The sequence below is a fragment of the Caretta caretta genome, chromosome 9 (genome assembly GCF_965140235.1).
Source record: "Caretta caretta isolate rCarCar2 chromosome 9, rCarCar1.hap1, whole genome shotgun sequence".
Taxonomy (NCBI): domain Eukaryota; kingdom Metazoa; phylum Chordata; order Testudines; family Cheloniidae; genus Caretta; species Caretta caretta.
In genome coordinates this window covers 391549-415053 of record NC_134214.1, presented here as the reverse complement: position 1 = coordinate 415053, position 23505 = coordinate 391549, and the positions used below count along the sequence as shown (strand labels likewise).

Genomic DNA, 23505 nt, shown 5'->3' with positions numbered 1-23505 from the left:
TAGATAGTAATTTTTCTTGTTTTTGTTGAGTATTAGTGTTTTAGTTAGTTAGGTTTGCTTTCAGACTTCTTCCACTGTTAGGGAGACCTCGTCTCCTGGGGATTATGCCCCAGCAAGTTGGCTTCAAAAACTGTGCTTCATGCCCACGCTTCTTTTCCGTGAGCAGTGAGTACCAACAGTGCCTATAGTGCCTCAGTGAAACTCACGTCATTGCCCGCTGACAAAGGAGCCTGCTGGACTGTAAAATGTTGATTTTCAATAACCCTTGGAACACTGGTGACTGGACAAAAGCTAGTGTTGTCGCGATATTTTAAAAGGGTGAACAGAACGACCCAGGCAATCATAGACCTGTCAGTCTGACTTGGATCTTGGACAGAATAATGGAACAGCTAATATAGGAATCAATTAATAAAGAATCACAAGCGTAAGATAACTAATACCAATCAAAATGGTTTTATGGAAAATGGATTCTGTCAAACTAACTGGATATTTTTGATGAAATTACAAGATTAGTTGATAAAGGTAATAATGTTGATGTAATATAATTCTGTGACACATTTGATTTGGTACTGTGGTGTCTTTTTTGGGGTACCCTAAATTGTGAGCCCTGTGTTCCTTCTCTGCCTCAGCAAGTGAGTGTTTTGCTGCTACTAAGCCGTGTGTTGGCTTCCTCACACACCAGCCTGTCTGGCTTGCCAGCCAACTCATCGGACTCCGTCAGTCCAAACCCTGCCTTGCAGGTAACAGTCAGTGAATCCCCATTTCTGAGTTTACCAGGGACGTCTTCCTGGAGTATTCAGTCCCTCTCAGTGTACTTTCACAGAAATTAAGTTGTCTTCCTCTGATGAGACAGAGTATTCACCAGTCTTTTTGGCTAGCTGAGGACTCCGCCTCCAGTTTAATGCACAGCCCTGAGATTGTTCTGTAATACAGCAAGAATAAGTTTATTAACTTATTAAAGAATAGAGGTTTAGGTGATACTAAGCAAGAATAAGACAGACTGGTATAGTTACAAGCAAAATAAAACATGTTTTCTAGTGACTAAAAGTTAATTTCTGGAAGTTACAATCTTGTCTAAGCATGTTTCTCACTTCCATTAAGTCTGCACATCTCGATGTGCAGAAAGAATAGCAAATATGGCAAGCGACCAGCTTGGCTTAACAGTGAAATCTTCAATGAACTTCGACACAAAAAGGAAGCTTACAAGAAGTGGAAACTTGGTCAGATGACTAGGGAGGAGTATAAAAATATAGCTTGAGCATGCAGGGGTGTAATCAGGAAGGCCAAAACACAACTGGAGTTGCAGCTAGCAAGGGATGTGAAGGGTAACAAAAAGGGTTTCTACAGGTATGTTAGCAACAAGAAAAAGGTCCAGGAAAGTGTGGGACCCTTAATGAATGGGGGAGGCAACCTAGTGACAGATGATGTGGAAAAAGCTGAAGTACTCAATGCTTTTTTTGCCTCAGACTTCACAGATAAGATCAGCTCCCACACTGCTGTCTTGGGCAACACAGTATGGGGAGGAGATGATCAGCCCTCAGTGGTTAAGGACTATTTAGAAAAGCTGGAAATGCACAAGTCCATGGGTCCAGATCTAATGCATCCGAGGGTGATGAGGGAGTTGGCGGATGTGATTGCAGTGCCATTGGCCATTATCTTTGAAAACTCTTGGCAGTCGGGGGAGGCCCTTTAAAAAAGGGAAGAAGGAGAACCACAGACGGGTCAGCCTCACCTCAGTCCCTGGAAAAATCATGGAGCAGGTCGTCAAGGAAACCATTTTCAAGCACTTGGAGGAGAGGAAGGTGATCAGGAACAATCAACATGGATTCACCAAGGGCAAGTGATTCCTGGCCAACCTGATTGCCTTCTATGATGAGATAACTGGCTCTGTGGATATGGGGGAAGCAGTGGATGTGATATATCTTGACTTTTAGCAACGCTTTTGATACGATCTCCCACAGTATTGCCAGCAAGTTAAAAAAGTATGGATTGGATGAATGGACTAGAAGGTGGATAGAAAGCTGGCTAGATTGTTGGGCTCAACAGATAGACATCAAGCTGTTGATCACTAATTGTCAGCCGGTATCAAGCAGAGTGCCCCAGGGGTTGGTCCTGCAGCTGGTTTTGTTCAATATCTTTATTAATGATCTGGATGAAGGGATGGATTGCACCCTCCGCAAGTTCACAGATGACACTAAACAGGGGGCAGAGGTAGATACGCTGGAGGGTAGGGGTGGGCTCTAAAGTGACCTAGACAAATTGGAGGATTGGGCCAAAAGTAATCTGAATAGGTTCAACAAGGACGGAAGAATCCCATGCATCACTACAGGCTGGGGACCAAGTGGCTAAGCAGCACTTCTGCAGAAGAGGACCTGGGGATTACAGTGGATGAGAAGCTGGAAATGAGTCAGCAGTGTGCCCTCGTTGCCAAGAAGGCTAATGGCATATTGGGCTGCATTAGTAGGAGCATTGCCAGAAGACCGAGGGAAATGATTATTCGGCACTGGTGAGGCCACATCTGAGTACTGCTTCCAGTTTTGGGGCCCCCTACTAAAGAAAGTATGGGGACAAATTGGAGAGAGTCCAGTGGAGGCCAGCGAAAATGATCAGGGGGCTGGGCACATGACTTACGAGGAGAAGCTGAGGGAACCTGGCTAGTTTAGTCTGCAGACGAGAAGAATGAGGGGGGATTTGATAGCAGCCTTCAGTTACCTGAAGGAGGGTTCCAAAGAGGATGGAGCTTGGCTGTTGTCAGTGGTGGCAGATGACAGAACAAGGAGTAAAGGTCTCAAGTTGAAGTGGGGGTGGTTTAGGTTGGATATTAGGAAACACTTTTTCACTAGGAAGGTGAAGCACTGGAATGGGTTACCTAGGGAGGTGGTGGAATCTTTATCCTTTATCACTGTCACAAGTCTTGGGAGACAGGCCAGTTCTTGCCTACAGACAGCCCCGCAACCTGAAGCAAATACTCACCAACAACCACATACCACACAACAGAACCACTAACCCAGGAACTTATCCTTGCAACAAAGCCCGTTGCCAATTGTGCCCACATATCTATTCAGGGGACACCATCACAGGGCCTAATAACATCAGCCACACTATCAGAGGCTCGTTCACCTGCACATCTACCAATGTGATATATGCCATCATGTGCCAGCAATGCCCCTCTGCCATGTACATTGGTCAAACTGGACAGTCTCTACGTAAAAGAATAAATGGACACAAATCAGATGTCAAGAATTATAACATTCATAAACCAGTCGGAGAACACTTCAATCTCTCTGGTCACGCAATCACAGACATGAAGGTCGCTATCTTAAAACAAAAAAACTTCAAATCCAGACTCCAGCGAGAAACTGCTGAATTGGAATTCATTTGCAAATTGGATATTATTAATTTAGGCTTAAATAGAGACTGGGAGTGGCTAAGTCATTATGCAAGGTAGCCTGTTTCCTCTTGTTTTTTCCTCCCCCCCCCCCCCCCCGATGTTCTGGTTTAACTTGGATTTAAACTTGGAGAGTGGTCAGTTTGGATGAGCTATTACCAGCAGGAGAGTGAGTTTGTGTGTGTATGGGGGTGGGGGGGATGTGAGAAAACCTGGATTTGTGCAGGAAATAGCCCGACTTGATTATGTAAAGAGTTGTCACTTTGGATGGGCTAGCACCAGCAGGAGAGTGAATTTGTGTGGGGGGGTGGAGGGTGAGAAAACCTGGATTTGTGCTGGAAATGGCCCACCTGATGATCACTTTAGATAAGCTATTACCAGCAGGACAGTGGGGTGGGAGGAGGTATTGTTTCATATTCTCTGTGTATATATAAAGTCTGCTGCAGTTTCCGCGGTATGCATCCGATGAAGTGAGCTGTAGCTCACGAAAGCTCATGCTCAAATAAATTGGTTAGTCTCTAAGGTGCCACAAGTACTCCTTTTCTTTTTGTGAATACAGACTAACACGGCTGTTACTCTGAAATTTATCCTTAGAGGTTTTTAAGGCCCAGCTTGACAAAACCCTGGCTGGGATGATTTAGTTGGTGTTGGTCCTGTCTTAGGCAGGGGTTGGACTAGATGACCTTCTGAGGTCTCTTCCAACCCTAATCTTCTATGAATCCAGCAACTCTTGCCTTCCCGACCAAGAGGATTCAGCTTTCAAAGGCTCAGAGGGTGATGTATGCTATCATCCCCTCAGTGATGGATAAAGGCTATGATTTAGTCATGGGTATTTTTAGTAAAAGTCATGGACAGATCATGGGCAAGACACAAAGATTCACAGGCTAATGACCTGTTCATGACTTATACTGTAAATACCCCGATGGGCTGCCGTTGGGGGGCATCCTGAGGGGCTGCTTCTGGGGGGAATGCGGGGCCAGCCGTAGCACCAGTTGTCGGGGACTGCCTGAGGAACAGCTATTCCGGCCACCCAGTCACCGCTGCCAGGGGCTGACTGGGGAAGCATCTGCACCAGCCATCCAGGGACCACCTCAGGCTGTGGCTGCACTGGCCGCCCGGGCACCACTGCCAGGGCTGCCCAGGGAAGCAGCTACTCCGGCCACATGCGGACTGTTGCCAGGGGCACCCAAGCAGTGGCCAGTGCCGGAGCAGCTGGCTGCAGAGCCACTTCAGGGTTGCCTTTCGCTGGGGCCACCTGACCAGCTGGCCCCAGAGTCAGCTGCTTGGGCGGCCCTGATGTCAGCCACACTGGCTCCTGCAGACGTCACAGAGATTGCAGAAAGTCATGGAATCTCTGACTTCCGCGACCTCCATGACAAACACGGAGCCCTAATGGTGGATAATTGAAATGTCTGTCCCCTTATGTGACCCATGGTCTTTTGTCTCTGTTTCAAGAGCCAGGAAGGTTTCCTGGAGTGCAGAATCTGTTCCTTGTTGTGATCATTAGGCTGTATTTTCCCCTGCTCATTAGCTTGATGGCTTTGTTTACCTGGATATAGCGTGTATGATTACCTGCCTTGTGGGTAGGTGGCATATGTGCGCATTTGGTGGAAGCAACTCGTGGCCTTCAGAGACCAAGTACAGGCTCTTGCCAGGGGGTGTTGTGAAAGCCAGTACTATAACTGGGTTCAAAAGGGAGCTAGATAGATTCATGGAAGATAGGTCCATCAATGGCTGTTAGCCATGATGGGCAGGAATGGTGTCCTTAGCTTCTGTTTGCCAGAAACTGGGATTGGGTGATAGGGCATCAATCACTTGATGATAACCTGTCTGTTCATTCCCTTTGGGGCACCCGCCATTGGCCACTGTCAGAGGACAGGATACTGGGCTTGTTGGACCTTTGGTCTGACCCAGTATGGCCATTCTTATATCCCACCCCTAGTGTAACTGACTCTGTGCTGTTGAAAGTCTTGGGGAAGGAAAAGCTGGAGCAAAAGGAAACCATCCCGTAGTTGGGACCCTCCTTTCAGGTGTCATGATATCCTCTCATACTGAGTATAACCCTCCAGGAGAGGGTATCTCAGTTATTAGGAAGAGACAAGTAATAGTAATGCGGGATTCGATTATTAGAAATATAGATAGTTTGGGTTTGTGATGACTGAGAGAACCACATGGTGAATTGCCTGCTGGATGCTAAGATTGCAGAGCTTTTAAGACATGTAGATATACTTATGTGCAGTACTAGGGAGGAACCAGTGATCATGGAACCAGTGACATAGGGAAAGGTAAGAGAGGTCCTGGAAACCAAATTTAGGCTGCACGGTAAGAGATTAAAGTCTAGGACCTCCATGGTATTCTCTAAAAAGCTTCCAATTCCATTCAGAGAGCCAGTTAGATAGGTAAAACTGCAGGGTCTCAATGCATGGATGAGTTGATGGTGTTGAGAGGAGGGATTTAGATTTATTAGGAAGTGGGGAACCTTTTGGGAAAGGAGGAGCCTACACTGGAAGGGCGGGCTCCACCTAAACCAAAATGGAACCAAATTGTGGGCATATAAAATTAAAAAGGTAAAAGAGGCGTTCTTAAACTAAGAGCTAGGGGAAAGCTGACAGGTGAAGAGGAGCACATGGTTCATACAGTGACATTCCTTCGGGGAGGATTTATTGAAGGGGATTCTCTATATCCTAGTAAAAGGAGAGAATAGAAGTTGAGAAAGTAGAGGTAGGAGCTGAAGAGAAATAGACAAATGAAAGAGTCCCAATCAGTTATGTCACAGAGAGGCAAGCAACTGAATATTGACAAAATGCACAAGTACTTGTATACAAAAGCAAGAAGTCTAAATACTAAAATGGGTGAACTAGAGTGCCTGGTATTAAAGGAGGAAATTGATATAACAGGCATCAAAAAAACTTGGTACAACAATGATAATCAATGGGACATGGTAATAGCACAGTACAAAATATACAGGAATGACAGATAGGCCACGTTGGTGGAGGAGAGGCACTATATGTGAAAGGAAGCAGAGTCAAATAGTAAAAAAATCATAAATGAATCAAACTGCACCATAGAATCTTTATGGACTGAAATTCCATGCTTGATAATAAGATTATAATAGTAGGAATATTCTGCTTACGACTTGACCAGGATGGTGACAGTCTAAGAGGTGAAGACAGCTGGACCACTCAGTAGCAGGAACCCTAATGTAAATTACATTTAACATCATTCAGAGGGGGCAGATACCAAAGAAAACGACACCTTTGCATTTAATTTCGAATAAGGGAACTATACAAAAATGAGGAAGTAAATGGAAATTATTTATCCCTAGCCTCTGTTTGTCAGAGGGTGGAGATGGATGGCAGGAGAGAGATCACTAGATCACTACCTATTAGGTTCACTCCCTCTGGGGCACCTGGCTTTGGCCACTGTCGGTAGACAGGATGCTGGGCTGGATGGACCTTTGGTGTCACCCAGTATGGCCATTCTTATTGTTCTAAATTAAAAGGAACAATCACAAGAGTGAAATGCCTGCAAGCTTCATGGAAACTATTTAAAAACACCGTATTTAAGGCTAAGATTTTGTCACAGTTATTTTTAGTAAAAGTCAGACAGGTCATGGGCAATAACTAAAAATTAACATAAGTCCATGACCTGTCTATGACTTTTACGAAAAAATGACTGGGACCAAATGGGGCTGAGCTTAACCCCTGCTGCATGAGAGAGGGAGGTGGCTGGGGCTCCGGGTTCTCCCTGGTGCCCGCGGTGGCTGGGAGTCCCGGGGGCCCACACCACCCATGACGGCTGAGAGCTCTGGGGCTGGCAGCTGGGAGCTCTGGGTCCCCCCATGGCAGTTGGGAACTCATGGGGCACCCCATTTGCTGACAACTCCAGCCCCACCACCCCAGGGCTGGAGCAGAAAATGTCCCAGATTCCATAACATTTGTGATATAATTTTAGCCTTAATCATAATAGATGTTCAAACTAAATGTATACCCCAAATTAAAAAGACAGACTGTCAGAGGACTGAAAAAAGGCCATCATGGCTTAATAGCAGAGTAAAAGAGATGCCTACAGTCAATCCTTTTAAAATTGGAAGTTAAATTCTACTAAGTAAAATAGAAAGGAGCATAAACTCTGTCAAGTGTAAAAGTATAATTAGGGAGGTCAAATAATAATTTGAAGAATAACTGCAAAAGACAAAACAACCATTTTTAAAAAAAAATACACCGGAAGCAGGAAGCGTGCCAAAACAGTTAGTGAAGCCACTGGTTTATCAAGGTGCAGAAGGAACACTCAAGGAAGACACAGTAGTTGTGGAGCAACTAAATGATTTATTTGCATCAGTCTTCACTGCAGTGGATGAGAGGGAGATTCCCACACTTAAGTCATTCTTTTTAGGTGACAGATTTGAGGAATTGTCCCAGATTTGAGTTGTTGATAGAGGAGGTTTTGGAACAAATGGATAAAATAATAAGAAGTCACCAGAACCAGATGGTATTCACCCCAGAGTTCTGAAAGAACTCCCCTATGAAATTGCAGAACTACTAAATGTGGTATGTAACCTGTAGCTTAAATCAGTCCCTGTATCAGGTGACTGGAGAATAGCCAATGTCGATTTTTTTTTTTAAATGGTTCCAGATGCGATCCTGGCAATTACAGGCCAATAGCCTAACTTCAGTACCAGGTAAATTGGTAGAAACTATAATAAAGAACAGAATTGTCAGACACATAAATGAACACAATATGTTGGTGAAGAGTCAGCATGGTTTTTGTAAAGGGAAATCAGGTCTCAACAATATCTCAGAATTCTTTGAAGGTGTCAACCAGCATGTGGACAAGGGAGACCCAGTGGATAGCATGTACTTGGACTTTCAGAAAGCCTTTGGCAAGGGTCCTTTCCGGAGTCACTTAAGCAAAATAAGCAGTAATGAGATCAGAGGGAAGGTCTCTTGTGGATTAGTAACTGGTTAAAAGATAGGAAACAAAAAGCAGGACTAAATGGTCAGTTTTCACAATGGAAAGTGGTAATAGAGGGGTCTTCCAAGGATCTGTAAAGCAACCTGTGCTGTTCAACATTTATGAATATGATTTAGAAAAGGAGGTTGAACAGTCAGGTGGAAAGATTTTCAGGGATACAAAATTACTCAAGATAGTTAAGTCCAAAGTAGACTGCAGATTTACAAAGGGATCTCAGAAAACTGGGGGACTGGGCAACAAAATGGTAGATGAAATTCAGTGTTGATAAATGCAAAGTTATACACATTGGAAACATAATCGCAACTATACATACAAAATGATGGAGTCTAAATTAGCTGTTACCTCTCAAGAAAGAGATCTTGGAGTCATTGTGGGTAGTTTGATCAAATGCTTTAAGAAATGTGCAGTGGCAATGAAAAAAGCTAATAGAATGTTAGGAACTGTTAGGAAAGGAATAGATAACAGAAAATATCATAATCTCAAAATATAAATCCATGGTATGCTCACACCTTAGATACTGCATGCAGTTCTGGTGACCCCATCTCCTAAAAGATATATTAGAATTGGAAAAGGTGTAGAGAAGGGCAACAAAAATGATTAGGGGTATGGAACAGCTTCCATCTGGAGAGAGATTTACATTGCAACAGCCCTGGGGCTGGGCTGATTGCCAAAGCTATTCCTGCCCAAATGTGTACCATAGATGGTTAAGGTGGCTGGATATATCAGGTATATCCTCAGTTGTGGGCAGGGTGGATAAAAATCAATGATTTAAAAAAAAATCTGATTTTTTTTTAATTTAAATTGGATTTTTTGGATAAAAGGCTTTTTGAGGAAAAGACTTATCTAAAGATAGTTTTAATTAAGATACATTATAGCTCAAAGATGATCTCATCATGGAATAGGGATTATAAATTCTAATTCTATAGTATGAAACAATATATTCATGTAATGTTTAAGAAAAGTTTTGTAAATGAGTTCCAATAGTTGGTGGATTAGGGACCCAATTTTATGGGGTTCCAGGGGATTCTGTATAGATTTAGGTTAATCTTTCTATCTACCCAATGGGACTCAGTGCTCAGTCCAGAAGATACCATCAGAGATGCTTAGTTTTGCAGTTCTCAAACTGTGGATTTGTGTCTCCAGGGATAATATGCTTGTTAACAGCAAAAATGTTTTAAAATAAATAAATAATATATAGAGGTGAGAAATAACAGACCTCAACCCTATTGTTCCTCTGCAAATGTGTACACAGAGTCAATCCCTTACCTCTCTCTAAAAGTGCAAAGTTTCAAAAAGTTCAATGAATAGAAGATTGTTGGGGGCAGAATAAATCTAGACAAGGAGAAGAAGTCTGGAGATAAATGTGAGAAGGGAGGGACAGGCAGTAGAAACAAAAGTGAAACTGTTTGAGCAGCATATTCCAGAAGTCTTGAGGTCTTTCTGAGTGTAGCCTTCATTGATTTGAGATCTACCATACCATTCTCTCACTAGAAGGGAAAACCTATAATGGCAGAAAGCCATAAAAGAGACCCAGTTTGGGAATATTTTAATGAAGTTCCTCTACCTGTGGGTAAGACTGGCATGCATGCAAAATGCAAACAGTGCAACAAAGAAATGCAAGGCCCAGTTGCCCGAATGAAACAACATCATGAGAAGTGTTCCTTCTCAGGAGGAAGCTGTGTTGAAGACGACGAAAGGAGCATGTCTGAACATGCAGGATCTTCAGGTTGGTAAACTTTTCTGTTTCATAGTTCTTTCTTAAGGACTGCCTGTCTTCCTTCTGGACTATTCTTGAATTCTCATGTTTGAGCAAAAAAACGTAGTTGTTACTCTATGGTCCTGTCATTTTAGATGCAGTTGTGATAAAAAATAAACAGCTGAAATAGGCAGAACTTCCTTTTTCAGTTTCACCTTTAAAGTAGTACTGAGTGTCAGTGAATGCAATGAGTAATACTAAATGAGCAGTGTGGTAATAATAATTAAATAACTGCATTGACTTAGTTTAGGAGAATCCATCCTCAACATACAGGATTCTGAAGACTATCCAGTTTCAAGATCACCATCATTTTCTATAGTTTCAGAGTTATCTACCAATGATAGTTTTTCAGTCACACCATATATGTCATATAGCCACAGTATATCACCTAGCAAAAAGAAGAAAAATCTCCATCATCCAGAAACAACCATAATAAATTTGTGATAAGAACCAGCAGATTACAAAAAGCGTTAATTGAGGAAAAAGTTGCCTGATTTATTTATGCAACAAATTCTCCTTTCTGTATGATTGAGAACCCATGCTTCATTAACATGGTTCAGTCATTAAGACCAGGATATGTTGGATAAAGTGTATGAAAGAGAAATTGAGCAGTATACAAAAGGTCTAGAGGGTGAAATTTTTAACCTGAGTCTTGATGGATGGAGTAATGTCCACAATATGTGCTTGTGTGACGACAGAAGAAGGGAATGTCTTCCTTACAGAAACAATTGATAAATCAGGAAATGCACACCCAGCAGAATACTTACAAGAAGTTGCAGTAAAAGCTATAACAAACTGAAAAAAAAATTTCAAATGTCAGGTACGCAGCTTGGTCACAGACAATGCCAAAAATGTATCCTAGATGAGAAGAAATTATTTAGAAGAGATTCGCAAGCTAATAACATATGGTTGCAATGCTCATTTGATGCGCCTCCTAGCCAAAGACTTCGGTGTTCCAGAAATAAAGGCTAATGTTGTTGAAATTGCAAAATGCTTCCGTAACAACCACTTTTCAGCAGCTGCTCTGAAAAAAGTGGGAGGAACCAAGCTAACACTCTCACAAGATGTGAGATGGAACTCAGTAGTGGACTGTTCTGAGCACTGTATCAAGAACTGGCCTAATCTGATGATAGTTTGTGAACAAAGTCGTGAAAAAATAGATGGCACTGTCACAGTCAAAGTTCTCAACAATGGGCTTAAGAGAAACGTTGAACACACGCTGAGTACTTTGAAGCCTATTTCTGTAGCCTTGCACAAAATGCAGGGAAATAGCTGTTTTATTGCTGATGCCGTTGAAATTTGGAAGGAACCAAGTGAGATCTTAAAAGGAGAAATCTGCAATGACAGAGTTAAATTACAAACATTAAAAAAACGAGTGGGACAAGCACTATCTCCAGCTCATTTTCTTGCAAATAATCTCAATACTCAGTACCAGGGTCAAACCTTAACTGCTGAAGAAGAGAAGTTGGCTATGATATGGACATCCAGCAATCATCCCTCCATAATGCTAACTATAATAAACTTCAGAGGTAAGAGTGAACCATTCAAGAAATATATGTTTGCTGATGATGTTTTAAAGAAAGTTACACACCAGTGAACTGGTGGAAATCACTTAAGCACTTGGATTCAGAGACCATTGAAGTAATAATCTCACTTTTTAACAGCAGTAGCTTCTTCTGCCAGTGTAGAAAGAATATTTTCTTGCTTTGGAGTAAATCATTCCAAATTGAGAAATTGTTTGGGACCCGAAAAAGCAGGAAAGCTGGTTTTTCTTTTTCAGATTACGAACAGACAGGAAAATTAAGGTGAAGACGACTGAGTTAGCTGCAGAAGCCAATATTTAAAGTTTCTCGTGTTGACCTGGCTGACATAGTTGATTTTTTTTTTTAATATTTAATTTAACTATTTTAGTTAAAAACAATTTGAACAAAAACAAACCTGATTTTAAAGAACTTGAATGTTTAAATTCAAAAATTCATATGCTTGTTTTTTTAAAATATTATGTTTGCTGTTAAAAAAAAAATCCAGAATACATAACGTTGTTGTTTTAGTTAAATAAAACAGTTTAAATGTATGTTTGGTGGTGATCTCCTCCCAAAACAGCATGGCAAGAAAATCTTCCAAATATTAATGATTAACCTGTTGAATTGGAGATATTTATGAAGTCATTGGGAGGTGAACTATCTGCTTCAATTACCTTTGGTAAATGAAATAACCAATCATTTATTTTGTGATATAGCTGTAAAACTAGTTTGAAAAGTTTTCAGAATAAATCACTTAAAAATGTATAGTGTGTAGCTTCTAAAAACAAAACCTGCATCTATCTCTAAGTTGTGAAGAATGTATATTAAGGTTATAACAACCAACGAGAATGCACTTTTATGGAGAAATCCCTGATTAAATCAAGTCTTCCTGACTAGTGATTTAAATCAAATCCACCCTGGTTGTTGGTAATGGGTAAGTGAGCTTTTCCGTGCTCCAAGGGATACAGTTTCTCAGTTTTTGTACCTCCTTTTTACCTGAAGGTTGTTGTACCTCTACTAGGCTGCTGATGAACTCTGTGCTAGTTTCAGTGGGGCAAATGATGCTTCTTGTTTGCAGGTATTCCAGTTCCTTCTTGTGTGGCTCCACAAGGGGTAATGCAGTTTTATGTTTTGATATTCTCATGGGTTGCACATAGGAATGCCACTTCCAACTTAAGCTTGTCCTTTAAATGTATATCTCCTTGGAATATGACCTTTTATGTCGTTAGAATCTGTCCTGTTCTCTGTCATGTTGAGACTTTTCTCGTGCTGTCCTGCAACCAAATCTATGGCTTGCACTGCCCTGCCTTGAACTACGTTGCAGGTTGTTTCACAATTCATCTGGAGCCGCATTTGTTATTGATCTAATAGAATATTTGCAAATATGGAGGTTGAATAGCTGATAGTTGCTTTCTCCAGTGCATGTACATTGAGAGACTTCGGATTTACCATGGTCACACTGAAGATAGTTTCTGTTTCTTGTGTCACAGCATGAACTGCTGGAATTTTTCTTTGGTAGATTGGTTTCCCACCCTCCTTGCACCATTGCCCATAGTCTGGACATTTTTCCAGTACATATTCTAGACTATGATACCTCCACTCTCTGTTGGTCTGTCTCTGTCCTGCCCCTTAAGTTCTTTTGGCTTGAGTATGTGTACTTTTTCAGTATTGGTGGCTGTTATTGTTTTGATCCTTTCCTTGGTTAGTTTAACAGCCTTTGCTACTTGGACGCATTTCTCCAAGGTTTGATCTCTTTTTATCAGTAATTGCTCCCTTAGGTTATAATCATGTCTCACAAACAGCCCTTTCTCTGGAGACATAAGATTCCCTGATCACAGTTACATGTGGAAGCCAAGGTTCTCAGCTTAGTAACATAAGTATCTGTTTCCTCTTCTGCTTATTGATTTCAGGTGTAAAAAAACCCCTACCTGTTCTTTCTCTACAGTCTCATTCAGCGGGGAGCACAGTATTCACCCAACACTCTGCTCAGCTGTTCTAGTGTTTCAAGCACTATTCCTGGCTACAGTCAAAATGTGTTGAAGTATGGTAATGCAAAATTAATACACCCAGTAGTAACACAGTACAATAAACATCTAATTATAATTAGTTCATCATAAGAAAAGGAGTACTTGTGGCACCTTAGAGACTAACCAATTTATTTGAGCATAAGCTTTTGTGAGCTACAGCTCACGAAAGCTTATGCTCAGATAAATTGGTTAGTCTCTAAGGTGCCACAAGTACTCCTTTTCTTTTTGCGAATACAGACTAACACGGCTGTTACTCTGAAACCTCAGTTCATAATAGTGTTTCGATATCTAGAGTGAAAGAAACTGGATTTTAAACTCATTTTTTTCTCCTTATGTTGTCACTATAGGGTGGAATTTGGGTTATTTGGCACATTTACTGTGTGTTTACGTATCTTAATATGTTTGGATTTAATGTAACCCCTTAACTTTGAATGTCATGAGTTTGTAGTGCTTGGATAATTATAACGTCCCTATCATGTTTTTACCCTAAATTTATGATAGATTCTGGCAGTGGGAAAAGACTTCAGCGGCTTCTCCAGTAATGGGGAGCTGCCAGAGCCTTTACCTGCTGCAGTGAAAGACTCTGGCAAAGGGAGGCAGTGGGGAAAGATTCCAGGAACTTCCCCTCTGCTGAGCCTTTTCTTGCTGCCTTTCCCTGCCAGAGCCTTTCATTGACCTGATTACACACTGCAGTGTGGACACAGCCTACTTTTCACTGTTGTGTGTAGCTACACTTACATTAGACACTGCCACAAGAGGTCTGCAGTGTAGATGTAGCCAATAAGAAAAGCTAGAATCCAGGCTGTAGGACTTCCCTGAAATAATTTCTGTTTGAACTAGAAAATATGTTCAATATGCTTTGATCCAGTTTCTGTTAGAAAGTCTATGGCCTGTGTGAGCGGTGGGTTGGGCACACAATTTAGACTCCTGAGGACCAAAATACTGTTGTCTAAACTTGTTGGGCTTAGTACAGGGATATTTGGATGAAATATAATGGTCTGTGCTGTACAGGAGGTCAGACTAGATGATCTAATGGTCTTTTCTTGCCTTAAACCTTTGAAATTATGTCAGTAGGCTCCTGTGAAAATCCTAGCCTTTATGTTTGTTAACATTTAATGCAAAATGTAAGAGGTAAAAAGAAAAGCATTTTCATATGGAATAGAAACAATTTCAATATAATGTACACATTTTTCTACAAAGAACAAATAATTATCAATACTGTTGTCTCTCACATTTTAAATGAAGAATATGTGCATGCAGTACTGTGGTCACCATTTTATTTTAAATTGCCAAGTTTCCACAGATACTTTGCCTTTTAAGTATTGGGAAAACTGGTATCTCAGGTACTGGGCTGTGGCAGTGTTTACAAATGCTGTATGTTTTTTTATATGATGACAGTTTTGCATAAATGTTATGGAGGGGTTTAGTTTTAGCTAATGTTTTTCAAGCTGTGATTTTTAGGGTGTTAAGAATATAGGAAATGCACTTAAGATAGTAATTACTATTTTGTATTAACGTACCTTGAAAGCCAATCTAATGTGGCATGGGGCTTTATAATATTAAAGAAAACTGTGTTTCAGTAGCAATGGAAATTGACTTTACATTCAAGTCATCCACTTAATGTTAAAACAACAACTAAATCTAGATTCATAGATGATTTGGGCCCAAAGGGACCATTATGATAAGTTAGTCTGACTTCCTGTATTACATAGGCCATAGAACTTCCCCAAAATAAGTCCTAGAACATATCATTTAGAATAGCATCCAATCTTGATTTAAAAATTGGATGTGATGGAGAATCCACCGTGACACTTGATAAATTATTCCAATGATTAATTATGCTCACCATTTAAAATGTATGCCTTATTTCCAGTCTGAATTTGTGTAGCTTCAACTTCCAGCCATTGGCTCATGTTACACCTTTCTCTGCTAAATTGAAGAGCCTGTTGTTAAATATTATTTCCCCATGTAGGTACGTATAGACTATCATCATGTCACCTTTTAACAGTCTCTTTGTTAAGCTAAATAGATTGAGCTCCTTGTGTTTATCACTATAAGGCATGCTTTCTAATAATTGAAGGGTTCTTGTGGCTCTTCTCTGAACCCTCTCCAGTTTAACAACATCCTTCTTGAACTGTGATAACTACAATTGTGATCCAGCAACAACCTCAGTCAGCTCTTTTAAACTTGTTAAGATTTGGGTGCAAGTTGTCTGGACCAGCTAATTTAAAAATGTCTATCTTTAGTAGCTTCTGTTTAATGCCCTCCAGAGCTGCTAATTAAATGGAAAGAGTGTTGTCATCACCATATGATGAGACTGTATCATCTGATTTTTTCCCAAATGAAAAACAGAAATATTTAATGGCCATCTCTGGCTTTTCTGCATTATTACGGATAATATTACCATTTCCACCAAGTAATGGATGAATACCGTTGTCAGGAGTCTTTTTGTTCCTAATATATTTTTTTAACAACTCCCTTATTGTCCTTAACTTTGCTAGTCATAGGTTTCTCCTAGTGTCCCTTGGCTTCTCTTATTAATTTTCTATAATTCCTAACTTCTTATTTATATTCATTACTATCAGCTAAAATCTAAACAATCCAAAATATTTAAAAACAATTGTCTCTTGGAAGAGCTTTCCAAGGAAGAAAAGGAAATCCGTGATACCCAGAAAATGGAAGCAAAGAAGGAAGTTAATGATAAATTATTAATAGAATGCGAAGTAGATTGTGCAGATGAAATGATGAAATGGTATGTGGAATTTAATAATCCACTGATAAATGTTAAACTTAATTGAACATGTCAGTAATTAGGAAAGGTATGAAAGTAATGGCTAACCATGAAAATATCCATATCTGAGCAATGAGGTTAGTTGTGTGAACCCAAATATACTGAAGAGCACTGATGGAGGAGGAAGCCTAGTGAGATGGACATTACAGTAGTATTATATTCTAATAAGAGTACTTCATGGATTTTAGCCAAGGAGTGAAATGTCACATGTTTATAATAATCAACAAGTAAAACTGACAAGTTACCAACTGAGTTAATGTGAACACTCAATTTTGAAATTAAAATGAAAAAGCAGCTCTCGGTACATTCTGGAGATATACTTTAAATAGTTGATCTGTAGACATAGCAAATAAGATAAACCAATAGGAATCTCTAAGAACATAACCAAAATATTAGTCATACGTGTTTAATTAAAAAATTATACTAATTTTATATACTGTATACTGTATATACTGTTATACAGACATAGTCTTGATATTTGCAGACATCAGAAAAGTAGGAAAATTTAAACCTCATAATTGTCCGTGATAGAATGGTATTTGTCTGTGTAGCTGAATTATGAATAGAGTTCTGCAGCATTCAACAGAAATATGACAACAGGAAAAAGTCCCTTTACAAATGTCATGAAAACAATGGCTACAAAAGAAAGATATCTAACACTATACAGGAAGACTGAGACCTCCAAAATAGAAAACAAGTAATACAATAGATGAGAATACTGTCTTAAATACTGTGGCAAATTGCCAGCACTAATATGATGAGTCTTGCACTTTCTCTTCTTGGGGGTGGGGGAAGGGTTAAGAGCACTGTTTCTTGCCCCTGAACTGAGATATTAGCTGCCCCACTAGTGTCCTAGAGGAGGAGAGTGGAGAGGGAGGGACCTGGGCCTGCCCTCTACTCTGGGTCCCAGCCCAGGGGCCCTAGAGATAGCAGTAAACCACTTGAACTAGCAGTTCCTTCCCCTGGGCTACTTCCCTCTCCTGCCCTTCAGCTTGTGGGGCTTCCTGCCCTCCCTCTGCACAAACCAGGTGTCCCTTTACCTGGTGTCTTGGTGGTCTTAGGCCACCGCAGCACTTCTCCAAACTCTCCTCTGCTTCCCTCCAAACTGCTCTCTGCTCCAACACCAAACCACTCTGCTTCAACTCCTCGTCTTGTCTGATTGAAGCAGGGGAGATTTATTAGGTGACTGGCTTCAGGTGCTCTAATTGACTTCAGGTGCTTTAATTAATCTGTAGCAAACTTTCTTCCCTCTAGAGGGAATAAGGCTCCCGTCTAACACTCTCCTGCTGCCCTCTGGCCATGCTGCATCACATATCCCGCTCCCCTGCACAACACCATGGGGTTGGACTACTTGGGACGAGAGGTAGTGCTGTTGTGATAGGCCATCAGCGTTGCCGTGTTGGCTTCCGGCCCTATGCTGTACCCGGAAATGGAAAGGCTACAGGGATAGGAACCACCTAGTCACCATTGCGTTCTTCTCCTTGTTTCTGTGCATCTACTGGAGTGGGGCGTGGTCTGTCACAAGGGTAAACCGCCACCCCAGTAGGTAGTAGCAGAGAGTCTCCATAGCCCATTTTACCACTAGACATTACTTTTCAACGGCTGCGTACTTTTGTTCCCTGGGGAGGAGTTTCCAGCTGAGGTACAAGATCGGGTGTTCCTCCTCCCCTACCATCTGCGAAAGGACGGCTCCCACCCCTACCTCTGAGGCATCTGTTTATAGGATGAATTCCCTCTCAAAGTCTGGGGCTGTGTGTACAGAATGGCAGCAAAGGGCTGTCCTTACATCTGCAAATGCTCCTTCTGCCGCATCAGTCCACTTTACTATCTCAGGGCCGTGAGCCTTTATCAAATCTGTCAATGGCCCTGCTCTTGTGGCGAAATGAGGTATGAATCTCCGATAGTATCCTACTATCCCTAGAAATGCTCTGACCTGCTTTTTGCGGACTGGTTGAGGCCAACTTTGTGTTGCCTCCACTTTGTTTCATTGGGGTTTCACCAAACCTCTCCCTACTACATACCCGAGGTATATGGCCTCAGCTAGTCCTATCACGCACTTGAGAGGGTTGGCAGTGAGGCCGGCCTTCCAGAGGGCATCTAGCACCATTTCTACTTTTCCTAGGTGCATTTCCCAGTCAGGGCTATGGATGACTGTCGTCCAGATAGGCAGCAGCATACTTGGCATGGGTTTGCAGCAATTTGTCCATAAGTTGTTGGAATGTTGCAGGGGCCCCATGGAGTCTGAAAGGGAGGACAGTGTATTGGAACAGTCCATCGGGTTTAGAGAAGGCAGTCTTTTCCTTGGCATTCTCGGCCAGGGGAATTTGCCAATATCCTTTGGTCAGGTCCAGAGTGGTTCGGTATCGGGCCTTGCCTAACTGATCAACTAGCTCGTCAATGCATGGTATCAGATAGGCATCGAATTGGGATACTTCATTCCATTTCTGGAAGTCGTTGCAAAACCTCAGGATGCCGTCAGGCTTGGGGACTAGGACGATAGGGCTGGACCACTGGCTGTGGGATTCTTCAATAACCCTGAGTGCCAGCATCTTCTTCACTTCTGTCCTAATTTCTTCCCTTTAGCTTCCGGTATTTGGTACAGTCGTATTGTCACTTTTACTCTGGGACTGGTGACAGTATGATGTTGGACCAGTGTTGTACAGCCCGGCTGTGTACAGAACAGGTCTTGGTTCCATTAGATCATATCAATGACCTCTGTTCGTTGTTCTGGAGTTAACTCAGGAGATATCTTCACCTGCCCCTGTGGGTCATCTGTTTGGGGTGGAGCTCCCCGAATGACCGGTCACACCAGGGCTTCAGTAAGTTGATGTGGTAGATTTGCTCTGGCCTTTGGCGGTCTGGTTGTCTGACCTTATAGTTCACCTCCCCAATGGCTTCCAGTATCTCATATGGTCCATGCCAGCTGGCCAGGAGTTTGCTTTCTGCTGTCAGCACTAGCACCATCACCAGTTCCCTTGGCTGAAATCTCCATACTTTCGGCCGACGGTTGTAATATGTCTGCTGGGCCTCTTGTGCTTTTTCCAAATGTTCTCGTATTATAGGGGTTACTTGAGTTATTTGCTCTCTCATCTGTGTTGCGTGCTCAGTGACATTCGTTCCTGGGTTGGGTTGTTCTTCTCAATCTTTCTTGGCAATATCTAATATTCCGAGTGGGGGGCGTCTGTATAGTAGTTCAAAGGGAGAGAAACCAGTGGACGCCTGGGGGACTTCCCATGTAGCAAACATTAGATACGGTAGAAGGATATCCCAGTCTTTTCCGTCCTTTGCTACCACCTTCCAGATCATACTTTTAAGGGTACAGTTAAACCGCTTGGCCAGTCCATCTGTTTGTGGATGGTAGACTGAGGTCCGTATGGCCTGGATGCAGAGTAGGTACATAAGTCTTTCATTAATTTTGACATGAAGGGGGTTCCTTGGTCTGTCAGGATCTTCTTAGGGATGCCCACTCTGGCAAAAACCTGGAGTAGTTCTTTTGCTATTGCCTTGGATGTGGGGTTTCTTAAAGGAATGGCTTCTGGATACCGCGTGGCGTAGTCAAGGATGTCTAGTATGTTTCGGTGGCCCTGTGCCGATCTTTCCAGTGGGCCCACTATGTCCATGGCTATCCTCTCGAAAGGGATTTCAATAATAGGCAAAGGTACTAATGGGGCCTGCAAGTGAGGTTGGGTGCTATGCAACTGGTGTTCCGGGCAGGAGGCACAATAGCGCTGGACCTCTGCGCGTATTCCTGGCCAATAAAACCTTCTTAGGACTCTATCCAGTGTCTTGTCTACTCCTAGATGTCCCCCAAATAGGTGACTGTGAGCTAACTCTGGTACTGCCCTTGTGTATTTCCGTGGGACTAATAGTTGCTCTACTTCTTCCCTTCGTATTTGCACTATCCTGTACAACAGATTGCATTTGAGCACGTAATATGGCCTTGGGCCTTTGGTCTTTCCTTGCACGGGTACGCCATTTACTTCTGTCATAAATATAAAGGGAAGGGTAAACCTCTTCAAAATCCCTCCTGGCCAGAGGAAAAATGCTCTCACCTGTAAAGGGTTAAGAAGCTAAAGGTTACCTCGCTGGCACCTGGCCAAAATGACCAATGAGGAGACAAGATACTTTCAAAAGCTGGGAGGAGGGAGAGAAACAAAGGGTCTGTGTGTCTGTTGGTATGCTGCTTTTGTCGGGGATAGACCAGGAATGGAGTCTTAGAACTTTTAGTAAGTAATCTAGCTAGGTATACGTTAGATTATGATTTCTTTAAATGGCTGAGAAAAGAATTGTGCTGAATAGAATGACTATTTCTGTCTGTGTGTCTTTTTTGTAACTTAAGGTTTTGCCTAGACGGATTCTCTATGTTTTGAATCTAATTATCCTGTAAGGTATCTACCATCCTGATTTTACAGGGGTGATTTTACAGGGACGTGATCGTTCCCCTCTATTCGACATTGGTGAGGCCTCATCTGGAGTACTGTGTCCAGTTTTGGGCCCCACACTACAAGAAGGATGTGGATAAATTGGAGAGAGTCCAGCGGAGGGAAACAAAAATGATTAGGGGTCTGGAACACATGACTTATGAGGAGAGGCTGAGGGAACTGGGATTGTTTAGTCTGCAGAAGAGAAGAATGAGGGGGGATTTGATAGCTGCTTTCAACTACCTGAGAGGTGGTTCCAGAGAGGATGGTTCTAGACTATTCTCAGTGGTAGAAGAGGACAGGACAAGGAGTAATGGTCTCAAGTTGCAGTAGGGGAGGTTTAGGTTGGATATTAGGAAAAACTTTTTCACGAGGAGGGTGGTGAAACACTGGAATGCGTTACCTAGGGAGGTGGTAGAATCTCCTTCCTTAGAAGTTTTTAAGGTCAGGCTTGACAAAGCCCTGGCTGGGATGATTTAATTGGGGATTGGTCCTGCTTTGAGCAGGGGGTTGGACTAGATGACCTCCTGAGGTCCCTTCCAACCCTGATATTCTATGATTCTATGATTCCTTTACTTCTATTTCTATTAAAAGTCTTCTTGTAAGAAAACTGAATGCTTTTTCATTGTTCTCAGATCCAAGGGTTTGGGTCTGTGGTCACCTATGCAAATTGGTGCGGATTTTTACCAAACCTTTCCCAGGAAGTGGGGTGCAAGGGTTGGGAGGATTTTGGGGGGAAAGACGTGTCCAAACTGCATCTCCCAGTAAACCCAGTTAGAGTTTGGTGGTGGCAGTGGATATTCCAAGGACAAAGGATAAAATTAATTTGTACCTTGGGGAAGTTTTAACTTAAGCTGATGAAAGCAAGCTTAGGAGGTTTTCGTGCAGGTCCCCACATCTGTACCGTAGAGTTCAGGGTGGGGGAGGAACCTTGACAACTTCCACTACCTCCTCCCTCACATTTGCATACAGCGGGTCATTGGTTTGGTCCTGGACAGCCTGACTCATCAGACGATTAGTCTCCTGCTGCATCCAAGTTGCCTCCTGTTGGGCAGTTGCTTGGACCCAGATAGCCTGCTGCTGGGCTGCAGTGGCATGTATTAGGGCCTTGACCATGTCGTCCATCTTAGGGATGGGAGGGTTTTGGCTAACCCTGGTTTAAGTCCCCAGCACATAGATCCCACCCCGGACACCACGTGCGGCAAATTGCCAGCACTACTATGATGGGTCTCACACTTTCTCTTCTTGGGTGGGGGTTCAGGGCACCATTTCTTGCCCCTGAACTGGGGTATTAACTACCCCACTAGTGTTCTAGAGGAGGGGAGTGGAGAGGGAGGGACCCAGGTTCGCCCTCTACTCCGGGACCCATTCCAGGGGCCGTAGGGATAGTGGTAAACCACTTAAACTAGCGGCTCCTTCCCCTAGGCTACTTCCCTATCCTGTCCTTCAGCTTGTGGGGCTTCCTGCCCTCCCTCTGCACAAACCAGGTGTCCCTTTACCTGGTGTCTTGGTGGTCTTAGCCCATTGCAGCACTTCTCCAAACTCTCCTCTGTTTCCCTCCAAACTGCTCTCTGCTCCAGCATCAAACCACTCTGCTTCAACTCCTCCTCTTGTCTGACTGAAGCAGGGGTTTTTTATCAGGTGACTGGCTTCAGGTGCTTTAATTGGCTTCAGATGCTTTAATTAATCTATAGCAAACTTTCTTCCTTCTGCAGAGAATAAGGCTCCCGTCTAACACTCCCCTGCTGCCCTCTGGCCAGGCTGTGTCACAATACCGTAAAATCTAGCAAAGTTAAGGCTAAAGTTAGGCCTTGTGATCTTTGAGGTGATCAAATCCTTCAAAGCTTTGTGATAAGCTTTCTGTAGAATGGGCATCTTTGAACCCAGATTTGAGAAACAGAGGAAGACTAAAGAAGTGGCAAAATCTGTGTAATGAATCAGCTTTGAAGCAATTGAAAGTAAAGTAGTAAAATGACAGTTAGAACTTAATATAGTATCTTTGAAAATGGCATTAACTGTGACCAGCCTATTTAAAAATATTATAGAGGAAAACATCTTGTATTGCAACAAGGAATTGGCATTAACAAGTAGTTGCTCATTAAACTGACAATTTTAGAAGCACACTCAAACAACATGGTTCACGGAATAAGTAATAAGATCTCAGTACTACACTACTTAGCTGTCAATGTCATACAGATCTTTCAATGCCTTTTAATGAACCTTTACTCTCCTAGAAAGTTGTGACTTTGTCTCAAATTCCAACCAGCTAACTGTTAAACAGTTTTCAGAGTAGCAGCCGTGTTAGTCTGTATTAGCAAAAAGAAAAGGAGTACTTGTGGCACCTTAGAGACTAACCAATTTATTTGAGCATAAGCTTTCGTGAGCCACAGCTCACTTCCTCGGATGCATTCAGTGCCTTTCCTTTTCTTTTTGTTAAACAGTGCTTCATTTGGGCAAAAGGATCATCTTCAAACACAACTCCTCCTCTTTGGCTTATTTCTTCAACTCAGGTTTCAGAGTAACAGCCGTGTTAGTCTGTATTCGCAAAAAGAAAAGGAGTACTTGTGGCACCTTAGAGACTAACCAATTTATTTGAGCATAAGCTTTCGATGAAGTGAGCTGTAG

At 42.3% G+C, this 23505-nt stretch overlaps 1 protein-coding gene across 35 annotated transcripts in view; it reads left to right on the top strand.

Moving 5' to 3' along the window:
- The window catches only part of DLG1 (discs large MAGUK scaffold protein 1), a 529193-nt gene that overhangs the window by 302456 nt on the left and 203232 nt on the right, over positions 1-23505 (top strand). Inside the window, exon 1 of one of the 35 annotated variants that reach the window (XM_048864509.2) lies at positions 9996-10088. The exons of the other annotated variants lie outside the window; for them this stretch is intronic. Within the exon in view, the coding sequence (XP_048720466.1) occupies positions 10011-10088 (78 nt within the window). The 5' untranslated portion in view covers positions 9996-10010. Of the gene's footprint in view, positions 1-9995; positions 10089-23505 lie in introns of those variants that run through there. 35 annotated transcript variants of the gene reach the window in all.